Source organism: Mercenaria mercenaria, chromosome 12 (genome assembly GCF_021730395.1).
Source record: "Mercenaria mercenaria strain notata chromosome 12, MADL_Memer_1, whole genome shotgun sequence".
Lineage (NCBI taxonomy): Eukaryota > Metazoa > Mollusca > Bivalvia > Venerida > Veneridae > Mercenaria > Mercenaria mercenaria.
In genome coordinates this window covers 75541509-75566678 of record NC_069372.1, presented here as the reverse complement: position 1 = coordinate 75566678, position 25170 = coordinate 75541509, and the positions used below count along the sequence as shown (strand labels likewise).

At 34.9% G+C, this 25170-nt stretch overlaps 1 protein-coding gene across 4 annotated transcripts in view; it reads left to right on the top strand.

Moving 5' to 3' along the window:
• The window catches only part of LOC123534138 (huntingtin-interacting protein 1-like), an 85343-nt gene extending 63906 nt beyond the window's left edge, over positions 1-21437 (top strand). For 2 of the 4 annotated variants that reach the window (XM_053520351.1, XM_053520349.1), the window contains exons 29-32: positions 799-906; positions 1427-1438; positions 7347-7402; positions 12121-21437. In XM_053520351.1, the coding sequence (XP_053376326.1) occupies positions 799-906; positions 1427-1438; positions 7347-7400 (174 nt within the window). In that variant the 3' untranslated portion in view covers positions 7401-7402; positions 12121-21437. The remainder of the gene's footprint in view (positions 1-798; positions 907-1426; positions 1439-7346; positions 7403-12120) is intronic. The other 2 variants (XR_008366568.1, XM_053520350.1) reach the window with 2 other exon arrangements.
• Positions 21438-25170: the final 3733 nt, after the last annotated feature.

Sequence of the window (25170 nt, the reverse complement as noted above, 5' to 3'; positions counted from 1 at the left end):
TCAAGGTCACACTTAGACACAAAAGGTTATTGCATTGATGGGCGTGTCCGGTCCATATCTTTGTCATCGATGGATGGATTTTCAAATAACTTGGCATGAATGTGTACCACAGTAAGACGACGTGTCGCGCGCAAGACCCAGGTCCGTATCTCAAAGTTCAAGGTCACACTTAGACATTAAGGGATAGTTTTTTGATGGGCGTGTCCGGTCCATATCTTTGTCATCGATGGATGGATTTTCAAATAACTTGGCTTGAATGTGTACCACAGTAAGACGACATGTCATGCGCAAGACCCAGGTCCGTAGCTCAAAGGTCAAGGTCACACTTAGATGTTAAAGGTCTTTTTTCATGATAGTGCATTGATGGGCGTGTCCGGTCCATATCTTTGTCATTCATGCATGGATTTTAAAATAACTACGCATAAATGTGCGACACAGTAAGACGACGTGTCGCGCGCAAGACCCAGCTCTGTAGGTCAAAGGTCCTAAACTCGAACATTGGCCATAACTATTCATTTAAAGTGCCATCGGGGGCATGTGTCATCCTATGGAGACAGCTCTTGTCTGTTCATATATTTGGTAATGGAGTTTTTGAATTTTAAGATTCTTAGTGGAGGAAGTTACCAAGTTTTAATCCTGACACAGTTTTGGTATAATTTTTTCTTATTCAGATTCGGAGAGGTGGGCTTTTGATATTATATTTGGCCTCAGCCTATCATTTGAAATTTTTGTTCTGCAGTAAAGATTCATTTTACATGTCTAAAGACAAAGTTGTTAAAAGTTAAAATTTGATTTCAGGTGCGTGTGTTGGAGCTTGAGCGTGAGTTAGAGCAGGAAAGACAGAGGTTGTCGGTGCTACGCAAACAACATTACACGCTAGCTGCTGAGACCGAGGGTACAGATCAGGTTGGTATTGTACTTTCATAAATACACTTTATTAATGTAAAATATTGTATATATGTTATGTGGCATGATCAAAGTATTGATGGCAAGACGGGGTTTCATTATTTATTGATATATGTTGATTTAAAGAAAATATTCCTGAATTGAGTATGTTTGTGTGTATTATTTTGAGTTTCTAAAGTAATGATATTTGGGAAATCTTACTTTCTACTAGTATTACAGAAAAATGGTGATAAGAAACTTGACAAATTGTGATTTCAAACTAAATTACAGAAAATAAGTTACTTTAGACTTGCTTTTACTTTTCTGAATGTTTCCTTGCCCTTTATGGACTCCAAAGAGCATTATCTGTATTTCCAATAGCATGAATTATTATCACAATGTTATAACAAGCAAGATATGAGGGAAGTAGAGTGACAGTTGTGCTGTTGTTAATTCTAGATATGTACATTGTACTGTATTAAACTCTCACTGCTTACATGTTAACTATCTATATACTGGATGATATACTGTTTTTATATAGGAAGGGGAAGAAGTGAGTGTATTGTAACAGTTTTTGTTCCTACATCTACAGTAATAGCAAACTTAAATATTGGCTAAATATATTTCAATTTGTGATCAGGTCTTGCACAAGATATCTTCAAATTCATGCAATCTCAATTTGAAGAAAGCTAAACTGGACTAAGGGCTAGTGGAAAAGTCACAAAAAATGATAAGCCTTCTGTTTAAATGTAATTGGAATGTTTCAAATTTTATGTATGCAAAATATATCAAATTCCGGGACCTCCCTGGCTGAGAGGTTAAGGTTGGTGACTTGGAATCATTAACTCCTCACTGTGATTGGTCTGAAACCTGGCTTGGGGTATAGAATTCTGCCATATGAGGGAACTCTCCAGCTGGCTTATGATGGGTTGATGGTTCTATCCAGGTGCTCTCAATGACTGAAATAATGAAACAAAGGTAGCAGGACTCCTTGGGTCTTTCTCAGTCTTTAGAAGCTGTAAAGTTGCCATATGACCTGAAATTGAGCTGTTGGCTCTTAACCCAACAATAACAAGTAACAATTAACGATTTTCAATATTAGGGTGTAGGAGAAATTTTGTTACCAGCTATAGAGTGTTTAGCTTTCTGAAGTGGACAGCTGATTAGATGTTCTGTATATATACATAAGGAAATATATGTGAAGGCATTTCTTCAAAAATATTTCTAGTCAATGTACATAATTTGCTAATACTGTATGTGTATATTGTATATTTTCATTACTTTCATTTGTTAGCTTACATATTTGCAGAGTTGTGTATGAACAGATAAAAGTTTCAGATGAAATTAGATAGACTCAATGATATGAAATGAGATAAAAAAAAAGTAAAGAAAAAGTCAACCAACTAAACAGTTCCTTGCTTTTATTGGATATTTCTTGTCAGTAACAGAGAAAATCAAATGGAATTAACAATGTCTTGAACAAGAAACATTCTCTGTTCATACTGATGTTAGATACTAAATAGCTTTAAAATATTGTTACTAAAATCTGTCTGTTATTTTATATATCACTGCTTTTTTAATCTTTATACCCCTGTTATAAGAAGAGGGAGTAAATTGTTTCGCTTTTGTTGGTCCTTCAGTTGGTCATTTTGACTGTCCCATGGTCAGTTTGTTGAATCATGTGGTGGATGACTTCTTTTGTTTTGAAGATCAGTAGTTAAAAATTACAGTTACCTTGAAACTGAAAACAGTTTCTGACCTATAACAGGGCGATTGTTTGGGCTTGCAGTATTTAGCATCATAGGATGATTGCTTGAGGTCATTAGATGACCGATGTTGCCTTAGGGCTCAGTAGGTCAGAGGTCAAGGTCACAGTAACCAAGACTGAAAAAGAAGTTTCTGGTTAATAACTGAAGAACATTTGAGCCAATGTCTATTACACTTTATAGAATGAATGTCTGTGGTCAGCTGATTACTCTTTTGTTTTTAGGACCTATTTCAAAGGTCAAGGTCTCAGTGACATTTGGACTAAAATGTTTTTAGTTGGATAACATTTTGCTAGATAATGCCTGGGCATACAGTGGTTACACATCATACTGTGATTTACTGTGGTCAGTAGATGACCCTGTTTTGTTTTGATAGTCAGCAGGTCAAAGGTCAAAGTCAAAATTGTCTTGAGACTGAAAACTGTTTCTTACCAATAGCTGGAGTATGCTTGGGCTAGCATTGGTCCAGTTTAATGGCATGATTGCCAGTGGTCATGATGGAGGTCAGTTAGTTAAAGATTAAGGTTGTAGAGACCTAGGCACTGCAAATTATTTCCAGTTAATAATTAGATAATGATTTGGCCTTCTGCTGATTGTATTTGGACAGTAGATGACCCTATACCATCTTGGTGTCAGTAGGTCAAAGGTCAAGGTTACATTAACTTTGACTCTTGATATGTTTTTTATCAATAACTTGAGAATGCTTGAACCTTTGGCAATCAACATTTATAGCATGATTGTCTGAGGTCAGTAGATTATCTGTGTTGTAATTAGATGAAAGGTCATGGTTACATTATACTTCACACCCAGTTAACTCCAACAGGCCTTCTTTGGGGGCCTTCATTCGGCGCATATGTGTTTTGCAAACAGCTCTTGTTTATCATAACTAATACAGTTTATTTTCTTTAGATGGTATAGCTGTCTGTTCTGTATTGTATATATAATAGATCTTAGATTTCTGCTTTAAAATCTTGTGTAAGTTTGTCTTCATTATATACAAAGTACACAATGTATCAGTATGATTGAAGAGGATTAGTTTTGTATTTGTACCAGTATGGTTATAGTTCAAGTGTGCTTGTGTGAAATACTGTTTAACCCAATGAATTAACAAATTACAATATGTTTCGTACTGATATTTTTTTCCTTTCTCCTGTGAGATAATGTGTAACTCAAGTTTTTACACTTCTGAGATGATAGTGTCAGCCATCAGTCTGGTTACACTGTTGCAGTGTTATGAAAAGAATAAAAAAAATTAAAGTGCTTTTTCAAGGTTCACATCAACCATTACTCTTTACGTGGCAAATGTCACCACAATGTCAAGATTATTTACTGAAAAGCTGAAAAGAAAGTATTTTCAGTCATAGAGAATGTTTTGTTGATGATATAAAAATTAATTTTTCATCAGTGTCACTTTGTTTTTGGTCTTCACTGTAGAAAAAGATACATTAAAGAATAACTGACATATTTGTGCAATAGTATTATTTATGAACTCAGATAAATAAAAAAAATTTTTATTGCTGTCACATAGTTACTGTATCATAGTGCATTTGTACATTAGATAAATTAATCAGATAGTAATTATTATTAAATTACTGTCAAATCAGTTAATTTTGTATGCAGGGAATTTTGTAGTTTTGACCAAAACTTACTTTGTGGGAAACAAATTTATGGATTTTGACCATAGAACATAAAATAAATGTAAAATACTGCTTTCACTGGCATTAAATTTTATGGATTGATTAAACAACAAAATTCACAAAAAGTAGTCCACCGTGAGAGTTAATGATTTCGTGGTAACAAATAGATAGGTAAAAGTTGATGGTTTCATTTTGTTGAATTATATAATCATCTCCCATAAATTCCTGAGGGAAAGTTGTTCTTCTTCAGCAAAAAAAAAAAATTAAAACCTAATTCAGCTGTATCCTTTTCTGTTAAAGCTAATTGATTTGAAAAATTCCGGGTTTGATCTTAATGTTTATCTGACACTGACCTTAGCTTTTTGTAATTGAATTGAAATGCTTGAATGGAATGTGGCAGATCCAACTTTTATATTTATAAAAACTGAGTTCACTGTAATACAGGTTTGCTTGTTTTCCTAGCTATATGTCAGGTATGACGTAGAAAAATCAAAGTTTTATAATCTGTGAGAAATTTCAGCTGCAAAAATCGGAAGTAGAAAAAAATAATTGTCCTCGTTAAAATTGAATAGATGCTTATTATTTTGATGCATGTTGATAGTCATTTATTACAGTAAGGTGTGACAGTACAGTTCATTTTAATTTACAGTTACAAAAACATAAAGTAATCTGCATTTTCAAGTATAAATCTTTGAAATCTATGCCACCCATACTGGTGTTCACATACCCTTAATTTTTATACGCCCGTTTGAAAAACGTGACGTATTATGGGAACGCCCCTGGCGGGCGGGCAGGCAGGCGGCGTCCACAGACTTTGTCCAGAGCATATCTTCTACATGCATGAAGGGATTTTGATGAAACTTGGCACAGTTGTTCACCATCATGAGACGGAGTGTCGTGCGCAAAAACCAGGTCCCTAGGTCTAAGGTCAAGGTCACACTTAGAGGTCAAAGGTCAAATTCTAGAATGACTTTGTCCGGAGCATATCTTCTTCATGCATGGAGGGATTTTGATGAAAGTTGGCACAATTGTTCATCATCATGAGACGGAGTGTCATGCGCAAGAACCGGGTCCCTAGGTCTAAGGTCAAGGTCACACTTAGAGGTCAAAGGATACAAGAAAGAAAACTTTGTCCGGAGCATATCTTCTTCATGCATGGAGGGATTTTGATGAAAATTGGCACAATTGTTCATCATCATGAGACGGAGTGTCCTGCGCAAGAACCGGTTCCCTAGGTCTAAGGTCAAGGTCACACTTAGAGGTCAAAGGATACAAGAAAGAAAACTTTGTCCGGAGCATATCTTCATGCATGGAGGGATTTTGATATAACTTGGCACAAATGTTCACCACCACGAGGCGGAGTGTCATGCGCAAGAACCAGGTCCCTAGGTCTAAGGTCAAGGTCACACTTAGAGGTCAAAGGATACAACAATGAAAACCTTGTCTGGAGCATTTCTTCTTCATGCATAGAGGGATTTTGATATAACTTTGCACAAATGTTCACCACCACGAGGCGGAGTGTCATGCGCAAGAACCAGGTCCCTAGGTCAAAGGTCAAGGTCACACTTAGAGGTCAAAGGATACAAGAATGAAAACCTTGTCCGGAGCATTTCTTCTTCATGCATAGAGGGATTTTGATATAACTTTGCACAAATGTTCACCACCATGAGGCGGAGTGTCATGCGCAAGAACCAGGTCCCTAGGTCAAAGGTCAAGGTCACACTTAGAGGCCAAAGGTCAGATACAAGAATGACTTTGTCCAAAGCATTTCTTCTTCATGCATGGAGGGATTTTGATGTAACTTGGCACAATTATACACCATCATGAGATGAAGTGTCATGCGCAGTTCCTTTCTTTAGAATTACTTCCCTTTGTTGTTACTATAAATAGCTTATATTGTAACTTTTTCATTACTAGTCGTAGGGAAAAATCGAGACCACTTTTCTGTAGTACAACATGCATGCTACATCCAATTATGAGGTGTATTTTGACCAATCTCTACCTGGTTAAGATTTTTGTGTGGACTTACAATTTTTTTATGGATTTTTTTTTTTTTAAAGATTATCTTCCCTTAGTTGTTACTATAAATAACTTATATTGTAACTTTTTTATAATTGACCGTAGGGAAAAAACAAGACCACTTTTCTGTGGTACAACTTAGATGTTACTTTCAAATTTTAGGTGTATTTTAAGGTATCTCTACCTGGTAAGGAGTTTTTTTGTGGACTTAGAAAAACAAATGACTTAAATGATTACTAAACAACCACAAAATTAAAATTCCATTTGCAAATACAGGTGCTAGAGTAAAGAAATTTGCTATGACAGGCGTATATTGTGACATTCTGGCACTCTTGTTTGCTTTCTGCCTTCCGTGTCTCAGTTTGTGGATATTTAATTTCATTATAGAAATGCAGATACCATAGCAACCAATTTGTACTGGTTACAGCTTTGCTATATCCATACTTATTATACATACACATGTAACTAGCACAGTCAAGCTTCAGCTGATGGTAGATTTTTTTTTGCACAAACTCATGCTTTTTTTGACCACATACAAAGACAGTGTGTAAAAGTTTAAGGAATCATGTTTGGCACCAAATTTTACAGATCTTTGAATCAGTGGTATTAAACCCAGCTGTCTTACTAACAACAAAGAGTCCAAGCTTTACTGTAGTACATCCCTCCCTTGCCTGCTAACAAATTATATAGATTTTTGTCTTCCTTCATTATATTGCAAATCTTTTATGATAAGCAGTATTTGTTTCTACTCTGCTAAGTATATCATATACATGTAATTATGTATTAAAATATTGCTGTAATATGTTTTAAGTAGATAAAATGAAAATTGTTTCATATTTTACACAGAATACAATAAAATTGTAACAGGATTGTAAATGGGTGACACTGTCTCCAGCCTGATTGTTACAGTTATGTATACTGTTTGCAGACAAACAATATAAGATTAGTCATATGATCAAAGTATGACTGAAACAGCTTTAGAATTTAGAAAAATACAAAACCTATTCATTAAGTTGTTGTTGTATTGTTGAAACTGTAGGTGGAGGATGCGAGTGGAGAGAATCGGCCCTGGGATTATGCTCCAATGATGTGAAGGTATTGCACGTGGAAATTTCGTGCATCATGGAGCTATAATTTGACTTCTCCAGTTGGATAGTGTTTGAATTTGAGAAATTGTTACTAATGTTTCTTTGTTATTTTGAATATAGTCAAACCTGTACCAAAGTCTGTTTTAAGAATGACGTCTTCTTTAATGGCTGACTTATTTTTGTCTCAATTTTCAACTTAACTCAATTAAGTAAACTTCCAGATAAGGTTGTGGTTTACAGGTTTGAATGTATTTAGTGTTTGAGCATGTGGTTTAAGAAAGTTAATTTGATTGTTATTACAGTTGTAACTCAATATCTACACTCGCTTTTTAGCTCACCTGTCACGAAGTTACAAGGTGAGCTATTGTGATCGCTTGATGTCCGTCGTGCGTCGTGCATCAACAATTTATAAAAAAATCTTCTTCTTGAAAACCACTGGGCAGAATTTCACCAAACTTCACAGGAATGATCCTTGGATGGCCTCCTTTCAAAATTGTTCAAAGAATTGAATTCCATGCATAACTCTGGTTGCCATGGCAACCGAAAGGAAAAAACTTTAAAAATCTTCTCCTTAAAAACCAGAAGCCTAGAGCTTAGATATTTGGTGTGAAGCATTGCCTAGTGGACTTCTACTGAATTTGTTCAAATCATGACCCCGGGGTCACAAGATTTTACATAGGAAAATCTTAAAAAATCTTCTTCTCAAAAACCAGAAGCCCTAGAGCTTAGATATTTGGTGTGAAGCATTGCCTAGTGGACCTCTACCAAGTTTGTTCAAATCATGACCCCGGGATCAAAATTGACCCCGCCCCAGGGGTCACTTGATTTTACATACTATTAGGAAAATCTTCAAAAAAATTCTAAAAATAAACCAGAAGGCCTAGAGCTTAGATTTGTCACATGTAGCATTGCCTAGTGGACCTCTACAAAAAATTTTCAAATCATGACCCCCGGGGTCAAAATTGACCCCGCCTCAGGGGTTACCTGATTTTACAGAGGAAAATCTTAAAAAATCTCCTCAAAAACCAGAAGCCCTAGAGCTTAGATATTTGACATGTAGCATTGCCTAGTGGACCTCTACTAAAGTTGTTCAAATCATGACCCGGGGATCAAAATTGACCCCGCCCTAGGGGTCACTTGATTTTACATAGCTAAGTCTTCAAAAATTTTCTAAAAAAAACCCAGAAGGCCTAGAGCTTAGATATTTCACGTGTAGCATTGCCTGGTAGACCTCTACAACATTTGTTCAAATCATTACCCCCTGGGTCAAAATTGACCCCGCCCCAGGGGTCACTTGATTTTACATAGGAAAATCTTAAAAAAAATTCTAAAAATAAACCTGAAGGCCTAGAGCTTAGATATTTCACTTGTAGCATTGCCTAGTGGACCTCTACAAAATTTATTCAAATCATGTCCCCCGGGGTTAAAATTGACCCCACCCCAGGGGGTCACTTGATTTTACATAGGAAAATCTTAAAAAAAGTTATAAAAATAAACCAGAAGGCCTAGATCTTAGATATTTGACATGGTGCATTGCCTGGTAGACTTCTACATAATTTGTTCAAATTATGACCCCGGGGTCAAATTGACCCCGCCCCATGGGGTTACTTGATTGTACATAGAAAAATCTTCAAAATTTTCTGAAAATAAACCAGAAGAGCTTAGAAAAGCTACAAAAAATTTTCAAATCTTGACCCCCCAGGGTCAAATTGACCCAGCCCCAGGGGTTACTTTATTTTATGTTACTATAAATAGCTTATTTAGTAAATTCTTTATTATTGGCCATAGGTAAAAACCGAGACCACTTTTCTGTGGTACAACATGGATGGTACCTCCAATTTTTAGGAGTATTTTGACATATCTGTACCTTTAAGAAAATTTCAACTATATTTACTCATGATTCTTTTGATTGATCTTTTGACCTTCTTGTCCTGAAGTGCAATGATAACAGGGGAGCGATATAGGGCCATTATGGCACTCTTGTCTTAAAATACTGGCTGTCTCGAAGACATTTTCAAGTGCTGTCCTGAAAGCACAAATAATCATTTTAAGTCAAATTTCAGTCATCTCCAAGTAAAACCTTTGATCCTTTGGCATTCAAGATAATGAGTTTCAACTGTAGTTTCATATTTGTTTGAAATAGCATCTGGAACTTCAATGAATGTACAACTGTTTTAAACAGTTGAAAGGTTACTATGCGTTATTGAAAGGTTATCATCACACTACATGTAATGAAACAGAGCATTTCTGTGTATATGTACCCGTATATGTTTCAGGACATTTCATTCTGTTCATTATTTAGAATAATTCATTATTTAGAATAGTTTAGGCAGTCTTTTGTATCTGTGATTGGAAATGTCTGGATAACTTCAGTGTGTACAACTTGAGAATGATTAGTTATCATTATTAGCCTACTTCAGTTCTCCAATCATTGTTACCAATTGGTTACTGTTGAGGAAGTAACAGTCCATAAAGTTTTTGGACATCTTAAGTTAACTTTTGTCTTACAGCACCTTTGAGCTGTGTCAAACTCATAAATTGATAAGTCTTCTGTTTTCACCCGAACTTGAGTAGGCTATTATGAAATCTAGAACAAACTGAGAAAATTACAAACTTGAATGGTTTTAGACTCTCAGGGTGAATTATCAATTTCTTTAGTAATATTACATGTATTTTCTATTGAAGTGATATGCAAATGTAGTTTTCAGACTCTAGGTAGCATGCAATGTTTATTTTTATGTCTCCGGCATCTACTGATGCGGGAGGCACATAGTGATTGTCCTGTCCGTTCGTCCGTCCGTCCGTACGAGGTTAACCAAATGGGACTGTTTCTTCTAGCATCAATACCCCTAACCAGAATGACTTGATACTAATGCAGATGTAACCTGTGACCTCAGTTTGACCTAGACCTTGAACTTGACCTCGTTTTGGACTTAGGTTGCTTTGTATCGACCAGGATGCCACCGGGGGCATCAAGCGTTTATTGAACACAGCTCCTTGTTTTTTTTGTGGTATGTTTTATTTGGTTATAACTGTTGATAATTATGCATTAGATGTATTTTACACAGTACATATATTAGAGAAATAGAAATGTTTATGTTATGAAATGTTTTTTAAAAAAAGAGACTGATTATTTGAGACCAAAAACATTAAAGACTTAATCAATTTTATATGTTGAATTTAAATGTAGATTCTATTTGCAGTATCTAACAGTATGAGAAAATTTATGTACTAGAAACACACCTTGCATCAAATAGACAGCAGGGTTCAGTTTTAAAATAGAGGATTTGGAGGCCAGTCTCAAAGCTCTAGCATCTGATTGGAGGATTTTCAGCTCAGTTTTGAAATTGACCAATGGAATTGCTGCATTCTGAAACTGGTCTCCTAACTGAGTTTAACAGACAAGGCATTTCAAAGAAAACATGGCATAAATTATATCACGTGCACCTGTAAAATGGTGTAATGTTCTTTGCATAAATTCACTGGGGAAGTTCTGTATTAGTTGAAAAATGAGTTAATAGAGCTGAAAGCCATACAAAATGTGTAGGCATAACTGTGTTTAGCAGGTTTGTCATGTTAAATAATATTTACTGGCTACCGCAAACTCTTTGTGTGTGAAGTGAAGTATGAAGCGGTGCTGCAGAGTTTTCTGCATAACACTCGTTATATATTTTGCATGTGTATTGTTGCAGTTTTGAAATCTTCGGTGATTTATTTTCGTAGTTTACTCATATAGCTTTTTAGGAGATGTTCTGAGCAACACAGCACTGATTTTTGTTAAGAATAAAATGTCCACCAGTGGCAGTAATGAATTTTGTTCATTAGGAAACAAAAAATACAGAAATTGAGAAAAAGCATTATCATGATAAGCATTGATTATTACACTGTTATTCAGTGTGATCAAAAGCTTTGAGACCAAAACAGAAATAAAGTATGGTTCATGAGGCATGCTCATTAATAAAATACATTTTTGTAGGTCTAAATGGAAAAAACAAACTTTTTGGCAATAGCTATATTCATGTATGTTGTAATGATTTATGTGGCCCTGTTGTCTTTATATATGCATATTTCCTACTTCATTTTGGCTTTATACCGTAGATACCCATGTATAATGCGCACCCTTGTATAATGCGCACCCCGATCTTAGTCCAAAATCCTGGGGAAAAAACACATTTTTGGTCAATTTTGAGGTGGATGGAAAACGAAAGTAGAGTTTACATCGACACCGGTATGTTTTTATCTCCGTGGCGGAGAGCAGCATCGGTCTCGCGGTACTATCGATTTTTGTTTTCTCGAAAATAAAACCAGTAAAATATTGTTATATTTGTTGTTTTACCTTTTTTAATTCACTATTTTGAATAAATAAATAGCAGCTGATTCAATATTTCGGAATGGTGTCTTTCAAAATGACATGAGCTTCTCAATTCAGACTGATAACAAAAGGTGTGATAGTCTTTTTGTCACAATCAAATAGCCAGTAATTACCGGCAATTAACGTGTCACCTCGTATCAGTCATGTTGTTCACAGTTTGATCTTGGTAACAAACTTGTTTTAAAGTTGGAAAATTGTCTATAACTGTGTATTAAGCTATTATGCGCACCCACGATTCGGGGTGGTCCCGGGTGGTCAAAAAACTGCGCATTATACATGGGTATCTACAGTAAATCCTTTATGTCTGAATTTTAAATCTGTATCTGTAAAAATGTATTTTTGTGTATTTTCAGAATTAGAAGTATGAGTGATTGAAATTGATCACCTTCTGAACTACAGACTCTTACATGACATGTCTCAACTCTTCATAAATGTGAGGTGGTACTTGGTCGTTTTGATTTGGAGATTTGTCGCAGGGACAATTTTGTACCTTCCAGTATTCATTCTTCACTTGGAAATCCAGAAAATACCGTATCTGCTGCCATTCTCCTGGACCTACACACACTGTGCCTTGTCACCAAGTTACTATGGAAACTAGATAGAAACAAGTCATTTCATTGCTTTTTTATCTTGATGGAAATTTCTTTGAATTAGGGTTTTAGAAACAAAGATATAATTATATTGCTTTTAGATAAGTGAAATGTGAAATCTAACAACTGCATACCTCTAAGACTGAAAACTTCATTTCTTTACGTAAGGCCAGCAGTCAACAGTTTTATTATGAAAAAATGTATTGTAAGGAACTGACATAATCTGAAGTTGATCTTCACATTACATACCTCTACTGAAAAGGCATTGGGTAACTTTTTTACCCATGATGACATACATAGTTCTACCTCTGTACAGTGACACTGCATGCAACACTAAGCTAGGGTTGTAGGGTTTAGAGAAAATTTTTGCTCTGCGGATGCTATTGATGCTATTGTAGGAAGGTATTTGCTCTGCGAATGCTATTGTAGGAAGGTATTTGCCCTGTGGATGCTATTGTAGGAAGGTATTTGCTCTGCAGATGCTATTGTAGGAAGGTATTTGCTCTGCGGATGCTATTGTAGGAAGGTAATTTGCTCTGCAGATGCTACTGTAGGAAGGTAGTTGCGGATGCTATTGTAGGAAGGTATTTGCTCTGTGGATGCTATTGTAGGAAGGTATTTGCTCTGCGAATGCTATTGTAGGAAGGTATTTGCTCTGTGGATGCTATTGTAGGAAGGTATTTGCTCTGCAGATGCTATTTTAGGAAGGTATTTGCTTGTGGATTCTATTGTAGGAAGGTGTTTGCTCTGTGTATGGGTCCTTAACAGAGGTTTAACTGTGTACCTTTTTATTTGTATGTATTATATTTGCTAAATTATATGTAAATATGGATATATTGGTGTACAGAATTAGTGCTGTAAGTTCATTTTTAGCTCACCTGTCACATAGTGACAATGTGAGCTTTTGTGATCACCCTTCTTCCGTCGTCAGTCCATGCGTGCGTGCGTCAACAATTTTCGTGTCTGCACGATAGTGGTTTCGTTTATGATTTAATTTTAACCAAACTTGCACACAACTTGTATCACCATGAGATCTCGGTTCCTTTCTTGAACTGGCCAGATCCCATTATGGGTTCCAGAGTTATGGCCCCTGAAAGGGCCAAAATCAGCTATTTTGACCTTGTCTGCACAATAGCAGCTTTATTTATGATTTGATTTTTACCAAACTGGCACACAACTTGTATCACCATAAGGTCTTGGTTCCTTTCTTGAAATGGCCAGATTCCATTATGGGTTCCAGAGTTATGGCCCCTTAAAGGTCCAAAATTGGCTATTTTGGCTTTTGCAGCCATATAGAGACTTCATTTATGGTTCTATTTTATACAAACTTGCAAAATATCTTCAACAACAATAAATCTTGGATTCCATGACAAATCAGATCCAATCGTAAGTTCCAGAGTTATTTTATACCTAATTACCTCCCCTGATTGTAATCAAAATGGATTTATATCAGTAAGTACTTATAGGACTTACTTGAAATTTCATTATTGTCATTAGTTGGACTGAGCCAATCAGGGTAGATAACTATGGACTGATTTTATGTCAAATTACCTCCCTTTATTTCAAATTAAAATGGGTATATCTCTGTAACTAATGAAGATACTGATCTGAAATTTCATTTATGTCAACAGATTTATTTGGCAGATCCTTCTTTTGTTCACTTACAATATTTTTTTTTTTTAATTTCTTCCCCTTTACGTTACTTTAAATAGCTTATTTTTAGTAACTTTTTTATTATTGGCCGTAGGGAAAAACCGAGACCACTTTTCTGTAATGCAACATGGATGATACCACCAATTTTTAGGTGTATTTTGACATATCTGTACCTTGTAAGAATTTTTTTTTCTTTTTGGTTAAATTTCTTCCCTTTGTTGTTCTGTCGTTTGGACTTAGATATTTTTTCTGAGGACCTTCTTGTCCTCAAGTGCAATGATAACAGGTGAGCGATATAGGGCCATGATGGTCCTCTTGTTGAAGTTATTTGATTTTTATTGAGAAATTTGCTGGTGCATTTTCTATATACACTGTATGTTCTATAATTATACACTATGTTTGTTTTATACGAGATCCTTAGTAATTCATCTTGCACAATTGCCGTCTCTACCAAAGACTACTATCATAATTCTATGGGATTACCAGTGCTTCTTTTCTAGTAAACATTGAAAATGTCTCAAAATTTAAATGCAATGTAAAAAATATTTATATATTTGGTATAACCAGTTAAACTAAGGCAGTTGACTAATTTGAAATTAACAACATTTGAAAAACTCCTGTTTGATTTCAGTGAAAGATGTACTTCCTCTTGATTGTGTTATTGAACAGGAAGTTGATGTGCATATTATATTTCTATACTTTTAATGGTTTAAATGGATATTTGTTAAAGTTATTTACATACTGTACCTAAAACCTGTACAGTCTAGGCGAGTGTTTATACGGTACTGTAAACATACTGTACCTGAAACCGGTACAATCTAGGCGAGTGTTTATACGGTACTGTAAACATACTGTACCTGAAACCGGTACAATCTAGGCGAGTGTTTATACGGTACTGTAAACATACTGTACCTGAAACCGGTACAATCTAGGCGAGTGTTTATACGGTACTGTAAACATACTGTACCTGAAACCAGTACAATCTAGGCGAGTGTTTATACGGTACTGTAAACATACTGAACCTAAAACCTGTACAATCTAGGCGAGTGTTTATACAGTACTGTAAACATAAGAATGTTCCTGATGGCTGTAGGTTGCATTTTTTCCATTGATCAGCATTTTTGCTAGAGTTAAACTTCATATATGAACAATATCTACATGCAGTTTGTGTAAACACTGATATATACATTAGGTCTAAAATGGCACAGAATTAATTCATGTATAGCAAAACACAGTATATATATGTACTACCACTGAAAAAAGGTTTTAACAATCAGTTGTTGTTGCAAGACATTTATGAATGTAGCTTTTTTTAGCTCACCTGTCACAAAGTGACAAGGTGAGCTTTTGTGATCGTGCGGTGTTCGTTGTCCGTCCGTCCGTGCGTCCATCCGTCCGTAAACTTTTTGCTTGTGACCACTCTAGAGGTCACATTTTTCATGGGATCTTTATGAAAGTTGGTCAGAATGTTCATCTTGATGATATCTAGGTCAAGTTCGAAACTGGGTCACGTGCCATCAAAAACTAGGTCAGTAGGTCTAAAAATAGAAAAACCTTGTGACCTCTCTAGAGGCCATATATTTCACAAGATCTTCATGAAAATTGGTCGGAATGTTCACCTTGATGATATTTAGGTCAAGTTCGAAACTGGGTCACGTGCCATCAAAAACTAGGTCAGTAGGTCTAAAAATAGAAAAACCTTGTGACCTCTCTAGAGGCCATATATTTCATAAGATCTTCATGAAAGTTGGTCAGAACATTCACCTTGATGATATCTAGGTAAAATTCGAAACTGGGTCACGTATGGTCAAAAACTAGGTCAGTAGGTCAAATAATAGAAAAACCTTGTGACCTCTCTAAAGGCCATATTTTCCATGGGATCTGTATGAAAGTTGGTCTGAATGTTCATCTTGATGATATCTAGGTAAAATTCGAAACTGGGTCACGTATGGTCAAAAACTAGGTCAGTAGGTCTAAAAATAGAAAAATCTTGTGACCTCTCTAGAGGCCATATATTTCATGAGATCTTCATGAAAATTGGTCAGAATGTTCACCTTGATGATATGTAGGTCAAGTTCGAAAGTGGGTCACGTGCCGTCAAAAACTAGGTCAGTAGGTCAAATAATAGAAAAACCTTGTGACCTCTGTAGAGGCCATATTTTGCATGGGATCTGTATGAAAGTTGGTCTGAATGTTCATCTTGATGATATCTAGGTCAAGTTTGAAAGTGGGTCATGTGCCTTCAAAAAGTAGGTCAGTAGGTCAAATAATGAAAAAAACGTTGTGACCTCTCTAGAGGCCATATTTTTCATGGGATTTGTATGAACATTGGTCTGAATGTTTTTCTTGATGATATATAGGTCAAGTTTGAAACTGGGTCACGTGACTTAAAAAACTAGGTCAGTAGGTCAAATAATAAAAAAACCTTGTGACCTCTGTAGAGGCCATATTTTTCATGAGATCTTCATGAAAATTAGTGAGAATGTTCACCTTGATGATATCGAGATCAAGTTCAAAACAGGTCACGTACCTTCGAAAACTAGGTCCATAGGTCAAATAATAGAAAAACCTTGTGACCTCTCTAGAGACCATATTTTTCAATGGATCTTCATGAAAATTGGTCAGAATTTTTATCTTGATAATATCTAGGTCAAGTTCAAAACTGGGTCACATGAGCTGAAAAACTAGGTCACTATGTCAAATAATAGAAAAAACGACGTCATACTCAAAACTGGGTCATGTGGAAAGAGGTGAGCGATTCAGGACCATCATGGTCCTCTTGTATATATATCTGTTTAAGTTAAGTATATCTAATTAGGATTTTCTACATTTGAAAAGATATCTAAATATAGAATACCTAATTGAAAGATATGCATTACATATCTCTTTAATGTTTGCATCTTGACAGTGATAGTAAGGCAATGATTTTGTAACTATATAAGGTTATACAAAATATACTGTTCTCAAAATTTTGCTAGGGAAAGAGAGATTTACAGTATAGCTATAAAGTACCATTGTAGTTTGTATCATATAATGGTACGAAGTAAAAGCTACACCTTTGACTTAGTAGATATAAGTTACACCTTTGACTTAGTAGATATAAGTTACACCTTTGACTTAGTAGTTAAAGTTACACATTTGACTTAGTAGATATAAGTTGCACATTTGTATGGAGAGGAAGCAAGAACACAAGTTTTGCACAGCTTCATCAATATTGATAAAACTTTTCACTTGTAAAATCCCTTTAGTGCTGAATTTTGAATGGCATAAGGTGCTGGTTACATCTTTGTTTTATATTTTTGTTTATTGTTTTAAATTGTTCTTGTTATTTTCCATATTATGTTAAATGGATAATGCTTCCTTAATTGGGAAGAAAACACTGTACTGAGATATTTTGAGTGGCGTATAACTTGTTTTGTTTTGTTTTGTTAATTTTTCATTGGGTGGGATGGAGGGGGGACGGTGTTACAGGGAGTGAAAAAAGAATTTATTCTGTTTTGTTTTAATGAAAACTGAACAAAACCGTTGTTAATGACATAGAAAATACTGTTAATTTGAAAAACAAAATCTTTTGTTCCATGTCTAGTGCTTTGGATATTATATCATAAATCACAAAAAAATATTTTGTAAAACAATTAAGTTGCAGATATTATATTATACAGGGCTGTATGTACCCTTATCTGCAAATTTATCTTGATATTATTTTATTCCATGAAACTTAAAAGAATGGTTGTCAAATAGTATTTCTTTGAACACTTGTGATATTTTCTTTATTATCTCCCTTTCAGTGTTCTTCATTGTCATGCAAATTTACATGTTTGTCCAGGGTCGATTGCTTGCTCTTTTTGCATTTAAGTGTAACTTGATGCAAACTTGGGAAAAATATTGTTTTATGGAAGCTGTAAATACTTGAAGTAAAGTTTGTTATTTTGTGCCATAGTCATTTGTTATGCTGATTTTTCTGATTTCAAGATAGGAGAGTTAAGGAAGGATGTTGGGAGAGATCTGCTGACACTAAGTCACATGATGTGTAATTTGAAGAAGGGTGAGGGATTCAAAGTGACCAGGTTAATATTAGTATAAGTTAGACTGTGTCACTGTTATTTAAATTACATTTTAGTGAAGCATAACGATATAGGGCATTGATATTTGAGTAGTTAAGCTTAATTTGATTTTAAGTGATTATTTTTTAAGTTTGAACATAATTGTATTGAGCATTCATGGCCTAGTGGTTATGATCATTGCCTTTGAACCGTTTCCCTGTAGTCACTGTGTGTTTTAAACCCTCTTCGGGTGTAGAATTATTTCATGTAAGAAAAGCTACCCAGCTGACTTGTGAAAACTTGATTGTTCTACCAAAGGTCCTACCCATACCTGAAATAATACACAGAGGAACACCTGTTGTCTTTTACCACCTGCAAAACTGGAAAGTTGCAATTTGATCTAAATTTTGTCAGTAAGAAAATCTTGGATTACACTGAAAAGTATCTCCAGTTACGGTATAATATTATACCAGATTTATGTACCAGATTTAGGTTATTTAGATATGCTGTTAAAAGTAGGATTTTTTTTCATGGTTTACCAGTTGTAAATAGATTTATGAGGGTGAGGGTATTATCAGAAAAATAGATATAAAAGATAGGATATTTGATGTAAGTTACATAGGAACTAATTAATTCATTCTTTGTTGTAAGAAAGTTTTAGCTGAATTTGATATTCATTAAGTCACTGATGTTTTAGCTAAACTTTAATGACAATCATGAATACAGTCATGATTAAGTAATCTAGCATGATTTTTAGACATACTTTTTCCCTTCGGGTAAGTTAAAAAGCTCATGACTTTCTGTAACAGTTAAAGAATGCCAGTAGCATAAAGAGAACAATTATGTAAGAAAATGAAAATTGCAGGTTTTCATGGGTCCTCTACAAAAGGAGTTTGTATCCAGTTATTTGCAGTAATGTGTAAATACTAATTCTGTGTAAGCAGAATGATGTAATCAGGTATTTTATTGGATATTAGATGTCTAGAATACAGGGTCGGCTTTCTATAAGTAAAGGGGCATGCTTCCAGGTAAACATCAAATGTGTATAAATTATATTAAATTGTTGATATACTATAAATTTTGATACAGAACAGTGCTTAATTCTTTCTGTTTTTTGGACTGTACAAGTTTTTAGCTCACCAGAGGACAAAGTGCTCTTGGTGAGCTTTTAAGAACATTGTGACAGTTGTCACAAAGAAACAGCTGACAAACCTCAAGGTCAGTTTTTACAAAACTTTACAGGAATACTTCTTGTATGGTTCCCTTTCAGGTTCCTTCAAATCTAGGCAAAAACCTTGTTGCCATGGGAACCAAATGAAAAATCTTCTGGAAACTGCATGCTTATCAAATTTCATGGAAATGTTCTTTTGGTGACACTTAACCAAATTCCCTCAAATCATTCTAGTTTTCCCTAAAAGGATATATAGAAAACCTAGAGAAAATTTTCTTTTCTGAAACTGCTGGCTCGATTACAATTCTAACACGATCTGATTCATTTTCCTATTAAACAAAGAAAGCTGAAACAGTGAATTATTATACAACAATTAACTGTCTGATGTCACAATTACTATGTCATAGCGTCAAACGGCATATAGCGGTGCGCTGGAAAAGAAACCAATTGAAAACGGGCAAATATTTAATGAATGCCATCAAGGATGTGCTTTAAAGTCCTTGGTAACTTGTTAGACTGGAAATAATATATCTCATTTAGCGATTTGCTCTTGAGTAAAATTGTTTGTCATTCAGATGCGTATTATTATATCACTTGGGCTGCGCCCTCGTGATATAATTCCTTCACATCTGAACTCCAAAATGATTTATTCAGCAACAAATCATTAAATGAGATATATTATTTCTTAAATAACTTCACAGCAAATGTTCCTTGAGTGACCCTCCACCAAACTCCTTCATCTTAATTGTGATTTTTTTGAAAATGTGTCTGCCAGGTGCTAGGTTATTTTGTCTATTTAGGTATATACAAAGCTTCTAACTTCTCATAAAACGCTGGCTCGATTTTGAAATAATTTCACAGCAGTGTTTCTTTGATGACAATTTACCAATATTGTTCAGTCCAGCTGAGAATTTCGGGGGGTGTGATCTGGGGCTATCATAGCCCTCTTGTTCACAAGTGTACAAATATCTTAATTCCTAGAACTCACTTAGTAGTCCCTTTCCTCTTGTTTTTACCATTAATAACAAACAAAAACACTCTCCAAATATCAGAGTTTAGACAGTGGTTATGTACTGTCAACAGCGAAGTCTATACTGCAATTGGATTGACCATTGTTAAACAAGAGAGAAAGAGTTGATGCAAGTCTGGAGGCATTCCCCTATAAAACAGTTCTATTTTACTGAAATTTAAGCCCAGTAGAAACACAAGTTATTTATTGCTGTTAATATATGTTTAAAGATTTTTCACTTGTTGCTGTAACTTTTATTTATCTGCATGTACAATAAATGCTTCCATCATCATTGTCAGTATAGCATACAGAACATTATTCTACATATTTTGTTAATTCATTTACTGTTAAGAATCTCTGTTGGAAATTTTATTCATGTATTTTTTACTGCTTGCAGAGTTATTTTGGAGTCGTTGAAGTTTTGTATAACATATTAAAAAAAATGTTGATCATTAGCACAACATTTTATTTATTGCTTTTTAACAAAATTATATGATTTATTTTAAAAATGACCAGTATTTATGTTATCTTATGAATATTCATTTACATAATTATTATACCTTTGACTAAATATAACCTCAAAATGTGATACACAAAGTTGTCTGTATGTCAATGGACCTAGCATGGTATTCAAATATTTTAAGAAATAACGTAACTGAAGTGAGTTTTGATCAATTTAGTCATACTTTCAATTGAAGAGATACACTGCTTGGTGTATATTTTATTTGTTGTAATAAAATTAATTAAAATAGGCTTCTTCTATATTTTACTTTGATTCTTATATCTCTTATATGTAAAACAGTAGATATAATATGGTAGCCTAGCACTCTTCCTTGGCTGCAGTGACATCACTGCATGTAATATTAAAAATAATGATTTTTGCCATATTAGAAATATATTTATTTAATTACATGTATTTAGTTGGAATTTGGTGAAGGAGTGCAAGAACACTATAGAAGGTCTCTGTGCTATTATGCACAAGGTCAGGTCAGCAGATTATGTTTATTAAATATATATCGTTTTGTCTTTTTTAGTATGCACTATTTGAATATTTTATTTTTTTCTATGTGTTATCACAATGGTGGTTTTATGTGTAATAAATGGTTTTTTTTATAAAATATAACCAATCAGAGATGATTATTTAAGAAGAATTATGTCCTTGTATTATTTAAATAAATCACATGATGAATAAAAGTAAAACTATTTCCTTGTTTAGTGACTGGTAATATATTTCCCCTGAAGTAGCCTGACCGAGATTTGTACCACAGACCTCTGGAATGTCACCTTCTTTTAAATGTTGCAGATTCAGCTGTGTTTATTCTTTCTGGGTCTTACCTATTGAAGCAATTCTGCATTTGAAGGTATTGAACAAGTTTTGAACGTCAAATACTTGAATACTAACTTACAGTTAAGCTTGAGAAGACTAATTCATGGGCAATTCAAGTACAAGATCTTCTGCAAAATACAACTGTGGTGATATAGTTACATACACTACTTGAAAATCCCGCTAAATAAGACCCAGTGGAAGATGAAGATACACTTAGCAGCTGTAAACAAATGGAAATTGGAAACCAAACCGTCACCTCAAAGCAACAAAGTCGTATCTTATTATAAATTTATATAGAGATACAACTCTGTTGCATTGAGGTGACAAAACGTGCTGCGTTGTCATATTCTACCTTTTAAAACAATATGAACACTGTGAATGCCAGCAAGACTGCGACTTCTCACTGGTACCTATGTTCTACAAGTAAACAGAAGCATATTCAATCAGAACGCAATACCTCCCATTGTGTTTGCTGGAATATGAAACCCTGGAACATTTCCTCATAAACTTTGAAACTTAACAACATGTTAGAGAACCTATTTTGTGTGATATTGTTAAGATTTTGGAAGAGAATGAAATATCTACACTCGTCTATAAACCCAGTCAAAAAGTGCAAGTTCTTATTGACTATATACAGAAGTGTTTCCAAGCTCTGTGTTGAAAGAATAGTTTGTCAAGATGCTAGAATTCCACATAAGAAGACTGGTTTACCATCTATATACATTAAGGTATACGAAGGGTGTATATGTAATGTTACTCCATATTTAGTTCCGTAACCGCTGGTTATTTTTAGATGCAGTTGTCGGCACATATAGAGCAATTTATTGGGAACACAATGCTAAATAAATTATAACTAGAATGTGTCTGTAGGACACAGGGTGTGCCCCCCACTGGTACATTTGTCACAAATAAGGGGCAATAATTCAAATGTTTGTAGTCTCAGTTTGAGGGTATAGCCTCGACAAACATTTTATGAAAAGGATTCATTATTCTAGGCCATATACTTTTTGAGCTATGTGCATCACAAAGAATCCACTATTTTGGCTATTTCAAGGGCCATAAATCTGTAATAAGAGCTAAGATTCTTAAGAAGAATGCCAAGTGTGCAAGGTCACATCACGATAAAGACTCCAGCAAGGTTTTCTGAATTTACATCAAATACTTTTTGAGCTAGGCACATAATTAGGTGAAAAAGTGCATTTTTTTGCTGTTTCAGGGGCCATAACTTTAAAAATAGGGGGTGGAGCCAGCCAAAAAATAAGAGGTGTGCAAGTTTATATCATGATTAAGACTTATGCAAGTTTTCAACCATTTATATTAAATACTTTTTGAGCTAGGTGCGTCACAAAGTGAAAATGTACATTTTTGACTATTTCAGGGGCCATAACTCTAAAAATAGGGGGCGAACCCAAATGAAAAATAGGAGATGCGCAAATTCATATCATGATTAAGACTCATGCAAGGTTTCATGAATTTATATCAAATACTTTTTGAGCTAGGCATGTCACAAGGTGAAAATGTGCATTTTTGACTATTTCAGGGGCCATAACTCTGAAAATAGGGGGCGAAGCCAGATGAAAAATAGGAGGTGCCCAAGTTCATATCATGATTAAGACTCAAGTAAGATTTCATGAATCTATATCAAATACTTTTTGAGCTAGGCATGTCACAAGGTGAAAATGTGCATTTTTGACTATTTCAGGGGCCATAACTCTGAAAATAGGGGGCGGAGCCAGATGAAAAATAGGAGGTGCCCAAGTTCATATCATGATTAAGACTCATGTAAGATTTCATGAATCTATATCAAATACTTTTTGAGCTAGGCATGTCACAAGGTAAAAATGTGCATTTTTGACTATTTCAGGGGCCATAACTCTGAAAATAGGGGGCGGAGCCAGATGAAAAATAGGAGGTGCGCAAGTTCATATCATGATTAAGACTCATGCAAGGTTTCATGAATCTATATCAAATACTTTTTGAGCTAGGCATGTCACAAGGTAAAAATGTGCATTTTTGACTATTTCAGGGGCCATAACTCTGAAAATAGGGGGCGGACCCAAATGAAAAATAGAAGGTGCACAAGTTCATATCATGATTAAGACTCATGCAAGGTTTCATGAATCTATATCAAATACTTTTTGAGCTAGGCATGTCACAAGGTAAAAATGTGCATTTTTGACTATTTCAGGGGCCATAACTCTGAAAATAGTGGGGCAGAGCCAGACGAAAAAAAAGGAGGTGCGCAAGTTCATATCATGATAAAGACTCATGCAAGGTTTCATCAATTTATATCAAATACTTTTCGAGCTAGGTGCGTCACGAACTTCGGACGGACGCACAGACGGACGGACGCACGGACAAGACCAAATCTATATGCCCCCACCACTCATGGGGGGGGGGGCACAAAAATTAGCAGGTTCAAAGTAAAAATATAATCATTTTAGTGAGGTGTACTCGGGTATACTGGAACATAATTATAATTTAGGTTTGTCCTGGGCATCAAGAGTCTCAGAAAAATAGAATATCTTATAAAATCACAACATTCTATCATTTTTCTATGAAGTACAGCAATTTGTGACCAGTTTGCATTTGTTTTAAGCTATTTATTGCATTTTTAATTTTACAACACAACTAAAAAGTCTAAACTTGAGGTTGATTCCATGTGGAATGGGTGCTGTGAGCTATTAATCGAAGTCGTAAGAACTAGTTTCGCAATGGAGAATTAAGAAACTAGTATCAACTTGAAATACAAGAATTTTTTAAACGATGATTATTGCGCCTGACAAAATTACTGAGGCTTATTGTATTCTCACCTTATCGTTTTTCGAGTAAAATATAGACACTCGATTTAAAACTCTTATAAACGTTTTTATTTCAGTTTTCATGTTTTTGTGAAGATCGTGATTTGTTTTATCTGTTTAAACTGAAAATTGAGCTACAGTTCTAGTTGTTGAAAAGCAGAATCAAGGAATTGCATATTACAATCTCAGTATTTTGGACATAAGATTGTCCAGTATACTAGAGTACACCTCGCTCAAATGATTATATTTTTACTTTGAATCTATCGATTTTTATAATTTATAAAGCATTGTAAACAAGGCAACAAGGCACTCTGAAAGACAGCTAAATCCCCCGCCACTGCTATGGATAGTGAAAGGGTAAAACCTTTGATTTTAGCTGTGACCTTGACCTTGAACTGACATGGCTGACTCATGAATTCTATACAACGTCTTGATGAGGTGATCATTTGACCAAAGTTTCATGAAAATCCTTCAAGGGGTTTAGGAGATACAGAGCTGAAACCTTTGACCTTCAGTTGTGACCTTGACCTTGAGTTGACATGGCTGACTCATGAGTTCTTGATGAGGTGATCATTTGACCCAAGTTTGATGAAAATCCTTCAAGAGGTTGAGGAGATAGAGTGGACACCAAATGGAAGGCTCAAACCTTCGACCCTTAGATGTGACCTTGACCTTGAGCTGGCATGGTTGACTCATAATTTCTGCACATCGTTCTGATGAGGTTATCATTTGACCCAAGTTTTATAAAATTCCTTCAAGGGGTTTAGGAGATATAGAGCGGACACGAAATGGAAGGCTCAAACCTTCGA